Source organism: Fukomys damarensis, unplaced genomic scaffold (genome assembly GCF_012274545.1).
Source record: "Fukomys damarensis isolate Sample0158 unplaced genomic scaffold, DMR_v1.0_HiC HiC_scaffold_31, whole genome shotgun sequence".
NCBI classification, from domain to species: domain Eukaryota; kingdom Metazoa; phylum Chordata; class Mammalia; order Rodentia; family Bathyergidae; genus Fukomys; species Fukomys damarensis.
This window is the reverse complement of record NW_022900943.1, coordinates 23,669,642-23,676,344: the sequence shown is the minus strand read 5'-3', so window position 1 is coordinate 23,676,344 and position 6,703 is coordinate 23,669,642. Positions and strand designations below refer to the sequence as shown.

The 6,703-nt window shown below is 40.5% G+C and overlaps 1 protein-coding gene across 2 annotated transcripts in view; it reads right to left on the bottom strand.

The window, feature by feature from the left end:
* The window catches only part of Pcsk5 (proprotein convertase subtilisin/kexin type 5), a 410,777-nt gene that overhangs the window by 281,838 nt on the left and 122,236 nt on the right, over positions 1-6,703 (bottom strand). For both annotated transcript variants that reach the window (XM_033757658.1, XM_019207714.1), the window contains exon 4: positions 530-673. In XM_033757658.1, coding sequence (XP_033613549.1) covers positions 530-673 — 144 coding nt within the window. The remainder of the gene's footprint in view (positions 1-529; positions 674-6,703) is intronic.

Here is a 6,703-nt window from a genome sequence, read left to right as displayed (position 1 = left end):
GGGAGGGGAGGGAGAGGGGGAGTGAGAGAAACTTGAGCTCAGCTCTAAGTTTACTCTTTTCAAGAAAGAAACTATAAAGTGTTGCCTGGCTCTTCAGCTTAGCAAATGGTGTTTTTGGTGGAATTTCTACTGCTACCTTATTGAAGTATTTTTGTAAATCAGCATATCAAAAGTAGCCGGGCATGGTGGCACACGCCTGTAATCCCAGCACTCGGGTGTCTGAGGCAGGAGGATCGCTGTGAGTTCGAGACCAGCCTGGGCTACACAGAGTTCCACATCAGTCTCAACCACATAGTGAGACCCTGTCTCAAAAAAACCAAAAAAAGGAAAAAGAAAAACGAATATCAAGAGTTAAAAAAATGTTATCTCACGCTTCTGGTACTCAAAGAGCTCATCTTTTACAAGGAAGAAGCAAAACCTAGTGTATTGTGTCTGTTTTGCATTTTTCAGTAGCTTGCTCCTGTTGTGATAACCCTAACATGAGTCCCCGGAGACATGAGGAAGGTTTCTGAGCACAGCAAGAACTCACATAGTTTTGCATCAGATCAGGGTGGGTTCTCTCAATGCCGTCGTCCAGGATGGTCACCACGATGTTCTTTCCTGTGTAACCTCTCTTCCAGGCTCCTTCAATATTCATGTCAGATTGGCATGGATGGGTGTTGTCACTGCAGTGCTAAAAAAGGAAAGGGACATTGCAGATAAGGAATAGGAGGAGAGGTAATGCCTTAACAGCAGCTCCACAGGATGTTGCTAGAGGAGCAGCCTGAATCTCCAGTATGGCACCCAGGGAAGATAGGAGGAGATGGGGGAAGGATAGTCCACAGAAATCTACAGCCAGTTGTGACTTGCTCTGATAATATAACTCCTTTGGAAAAAGCATGAAAATAAATGATATCTCAGCAGCAGACTAATGATACACATTTTATTGTTAGCATGTATTAATAAGACTAAAATACTCGTATTGTAGACACCCAAATTAATTAGAAATATTACAGGCATTTAGGCAGGGCTGAGCCCTCCAGGGAATCAGCATGGAAGGCAGTTGTGGCCAGAGGTTCATTCACTGAGGTCTGGGCTTCAAGAAAATGAAGCCCATGTACTTTCCTTCGGGAGGATCAGCAGTGACTGACATTCTAAATAGAGAGCAATCACGTGGATGGGGGATCAAGTTCTTATCCCATCCCTTCCAGGAAAGGTTTCTGACCCATCCCTTCCCTGTATGCTTGTTACCTGACCTGTTTCCCCATTTGATCCTCATTTGATCAGTATTATCTAAGGAAATATGCTTGTTGCAATCTTATTGGCTGACCCTACTTTTGTCCCACCTCATGCACACCTAGTAATTTCCCATGGGATCAATGTTAACTAGGTGACTATAGTCCCCCTCCCCCCAGACACCAGGGATGGAAACTCAGGACCCTGTGCTTGTGAGCACTGTGCTAAATCCCTGGCCCTAAGAGACTACACTTTTAATCTTATTAGCTAACTACAGTTTCATCCCTCTTTGAGCCCCTTGAGAAATGGGGTAGGCGGGCTACCCACCTTCCAGACCCCCTTCTGTCTCAGACAGAAGCTATCTTTGTCTCACTAAACTCTTCCTATTCTTTAGCTCTGTTATTCCTAGAATTCTTTCTTCGATTTTAGAGAACACAAACTCAGCGTTTTGGACATCTAGCAGGCTGGGAATTATATTTCCCTTATTTTATTTAGAGATCCATATATAAGCCCTACGTCAATTGTACAACTTCATTTATAAATCCAAACCAGGTAACTGAAGAGCAGGCATTTTGTAACATCTTACCAGGCACCCTGGAGTCACCACTAGAAATAACTTGGGTAACTTTGGTACAGTTCGCTAAAGATGTGCTTTTGTGGAAAAGCCCAGAATGAGAAAAAACAACAGGGTCTCAGGACTTCTTCACTAAGTTAATGTTTACCGTACCATCATTTATAGGGTAGGCAGACTCATTCAGTGCTGCTTTGAGAAGCACTGAAAAGGTGGGTGAGGGCTTCAAGGTGCGGCTGTAAAACATGGACCCTTGGCTCATTGTGTTTAGAAATCTCACTCTGCCACGGCTACAACATACAAACACCACTGAAGAAGCAATTAAACCAGCAGCTTTTCCTGATGTAATTTACTTTTATTTGTCCAACCCACACAATTGGTTCTTTAAAGCCCATCTCTTAGAAATGTCCCTCTGAGTCGGGTGATGTTTTCCAGGTTCTTAGACTTGAGGAGAGAAGTACCGCTCCCCAATGCCATAGCAACACCACCCGCCTCGGGCCTCTCACCATTCACTCCTTCCCTCCAGCTCTGCAACAAAGTTCAGCATTTAGAAATGGAATGAAGGCCAAGCTTTCTCTCCTCTAAGCATAATGGAGACCCCGCTGTCATTGATTCCTTTAACACACACTTTATGGATCACCTACTGCAAGATGGGTATGGCTACGAACAAGACACCGAGGTTCTGGTCCTAAAGGAGAGGCACAGAAAATAAAGAAGCAGATAAATCCATTCAGAGTGCTCACTGGGTTTTAAAAGCCTCAAAGTGGTGGTATAATAGTGAGCGGTGAGGGGTCTGAGTACACTGGGTTAGGTGGTATAGTCGGAAAAAGAACCCAATCTCTAAAACATCTCGGAAACATGAAATGGGACATGACCAATGCAAAGGAGCAGGCATACCAAGAGCTGGGGACAAATGTTATGCAGGAGATCCAGCAAATGTGAAGGCTGTCACGTGGGTAAGAGCATGCTAGAAAGATGGGCACTGCTGAAAGAATGGTGCAGAAGGCAGCAAACTAGAAAGAGAAGCCATGATTCCTCTTGGATTCCAAATAGACCCTCAGAGGAAGCTCCTTTTGTTCCAAACCCCATCTCTTGAAATCAAATGCTAACCAATAACGGAGCCCTCCAGTGCTTCTTGACATGCATTTGTTCATGAATTAATTCCCCGAGAGTGCTTTTAGTTTAATGTTATAAATATATCTGAATAGTTTCAAGAATGCCTTCTATGAGTAAAAAACTCATTTGGGAGAGATGTAATTTTCATAGAAGATAAGGGCTTACTACATATATTTTATGAAATGTCTGCAACCCCCACTCCTGCTTCCTAACTTCTTCCTGACCCTTGAGGTTCTGCCCATATTTTGCAAATAGCTTAGTTAGAATTTATTATAAGGCAGTTGGGACAAGGCTGGGCCTTCAGCATAGAAAACAAATGAGGCACATTCACTGGTTACCATTATAAAAAGAGAGAACTACTGCACCCATCCACTTCCCCTGAGAATGAATAGCAATGACTGATATTCTAAATGGACATGCATCACCTTAATTTGGGATCAAAACATCTCTAGCTAGCCCATTCCTTCAGAAAATTCATGTATGCTTGCTCTGTGACTTGCTCCCCCATTTGATCTCCATTTAATCAGTATGACCTGGGAAATTAAAATTGTAATATTATTGGTTGATTGTGGTTTTGCCCCACCGTGTGATTTTTCACTGGATCTTATAATTTTGTTCCACTTTGTACTCATAAAACATTTTTTGGTCCCCCTTCTGTCTCTTAGAATGAAGCTATCTTTCTCTCAATAAATGCTTCCAGTGTGATACGTAGGGGATTCTGTCTCTGAATGAAGCTATCTTTCTCTCAATAAATGCTTCCTACTCTTAACCGCCACTGTTCCTAGAATTTATTCTCTGATTTTACAGAACGTGAATTTGTGTTTTAGGTATCTAGCAGATTCGGAGTGTAATATTTTCCTTGTTTAAATTATTTTGCTTATTTGGATTACTTAGTGCCCGATATCACACATGCATTGTCCTACTCTTCTGTGCTAATCCGATCTTCCCTCCAATCCTTCAGTTTTCTAGGCTCAGCTCTGGACTTAGATCCTCCCCAAAAGCCTTCTTCATCTGACTTGTCTTTTCCTCCTCCCTCAACTTAGGAAACACACACACACACACACACACACACACACACACCACAATGTGTTCTACACAATCTAACTCCTACTCACTGAATTCTGCTTACCTGCTACTGACTCCTGTCTGTTGGTGAATCTCAGCTATGAGTTCTGTCTCCTTGACTGACTTAAATTTAAGTCTCACCTAGGATTAGAAGCATTAGGTTGACCACACACCAGAAATGAAAGCATACTTTCAACTTCATTTCCAGGTTCAAAACTGCTAATATGCTTTCTGCTCTGACCTCTTCAGAAATACCAGCCAGCTAATGCTTGGTTAATGGAAATAATAATAAAAAAAAGTACTGCAGATTTCCGAAATACCTTTTTTTTTTTTTAAAGAGTCTCCTTCTGGTCAGAGTGTTGGCTTCTCCTCACCAAATATTTTAATTTAACACAAAGTAGCTTTGACAGGTTTCCATTTCATTTTCTTTTGAAAACCTGCTCCAACCACCTGCAGTATCGATTGTGACAGGGTGTAATGTCAGAATGGCCAAGAGGTGCGCAGGCGGAGGAAATGCACAGGAAATGGGTAACCCACAGATGAGATAACTGTCCTGGAATGGAGGGTGCTGCCTGAAACTACTCATGGAAATTGAAAACCTGTTGTCTATGGAGAACATGTGTGTTAACAGTGGAGCAACTAGTTTTCTTTTTCCCACCTCTACTTTTGTTGAATCTGATTTTATCATTAAATAGTCTGCTTTTTTTTTCTTTTGTTTGCTTGCTTTCTTTACTTCATTTTTATATCCATGATCATGGGCATTAGTGGAAGGAAAGGGAGATAGAAAATGATGCATTCATTTAGATAATCTAATATAGCAGGTGGCCACAACATCAAAGGGAAAAAAAATTAATCAAAGCCTACAGTATTTCTTGCAAATGAGTAAGAATTTTATGTGGTCTAGACTTCCAACTGTGTTTCTGAGAGAGTTGCTTCATATACCTAAGACATTCAGAAGCAAAGAATGGACAAAGGCCGATGTCACTCAATACCGACCGAAGATGAGAATTAGTTCATTATGTATTTAACTGCCTGATTATAAGTGACTTTAAATGAGGCCCTATTTATTTGCCAGGAACCCATAGCATAGCAGCAACCAAGGGCAAAAGAAACATTTATCAACTATGATTCCCTCACAGTTATAGTCAACCTCATGGAGGAGATCTCTGCTGGACCTCCAACTAGAGATAAGTATCTGCATTTGTACTGCACATGCAGCCCGTGGCCTGCCACAAGGGCTAGTTAGAAACCTCTAATGTATTGAAAATGAAGAAGACTATGTATGTGCACAATACATGCAAGGTAAGTGCTTACAGCAAACATATATAGCAAATGCACCTTTAGTCTCCCGATGGCATATGATAAGATGGCTATTTAGAAAGAACACTGTACACAAAAAGCCAAAAATATCTTGCAAGAGCAATGGTTACCACCCAGGTCTCCCACTTTCTTATCCATAAAGGTTTGATCCCTTTTACAAATGCAATTTTAAAGAGATTGTTGTGTGAATTCAAGAAATGGCCTTTTCCACTCAAGGGTGAGTATGTCTGCTTATATAACACTGTGGGTATGTCCACAGCTCTTGTGTTTTTATGACACATCACAGTGTTTGATGAGTGAAATGGTGGTTTATATCCAAAAAACCCACTTTAGGTATGTTTTCACTGGCATTTTCTTTGGTCTAAGGGCAGCAGCAAGTGTAACATCATTCTTTTTAAGCTTCTCTAAGTTCTGAGAGCCCCATGAAATGCCTCCAAACCCCCAACCCCACCCTTTTTTGTGGTTCTAGGAATGGAACCCAGGGCCTTGCACACACTAGACAACACACTAGGCAACTGGTTCACCATTACACTACATCCTCAGCTTTTAGACTGCCACATATGTGCTATCAATAATCTGCTAACATTGAAAACATCTGTTACGATCATTCATGTAATGGATTGAAAGACTGCATCTTTTACCATGTATAAGTAAAAAAATAGAATTTAATGCACAAAAATCTGTTCTAGAGACAAATTAAGAAATACATCTAGTCAATCTAATAAAGTCTTTGTATGTATTTGAAATTCTTAAAATGTGTAGGCCGAGAGTTGAGATAAATAAAAAAAAAAATGACATTATATTCCCTTAGGTAGAAATACAACGAACATCTACTAGGCTCTTAACCATGGCCAAACATTATACTAATCACTGTATGTGCATGGCATCATTTAAGACTTAGAACACAGTTTGAAAGAGGTATTCTTGCACTTGTGAAACAGGCAGCGGCGCCACTGAGCTAAATCCCTGGCCAGATCATATGCTTTTAATATGTAAAGAAAATGAGACTTAGCCTGGTTAATCGTCCAGTTTAAGCAGCTGGTCAATAGTGGAATTACGAATCAACCCAAGCAGTCTGACATCACAGCATAAGAGTATCGAACTCTTTCGTTAAAAACTGAAACAGAAAAAGCTTAAGGCAGGGTCAAACAGAAACAAATGATGAGATAAAGAGGTAAAGAGTGGTTGTTGGAGAAAATAGCTCTAGTAATCAAATAGTAGGAATCACACTGGCCTTAGCTCTAGATTCAGGGAGGTCAAGTGATAAAGCAGAATATTGTTAGATAAGACCATAAAAATCTTTTTGTTTTTTCCATTTATTGCAACACATCTTTTAAGAAACACCAAGTTTCTATTTGAATACTTTTAGCAGCAGGAAACTTCTTTTTTTTTTTTTTTTTTTTTTTTTTTTTTTTG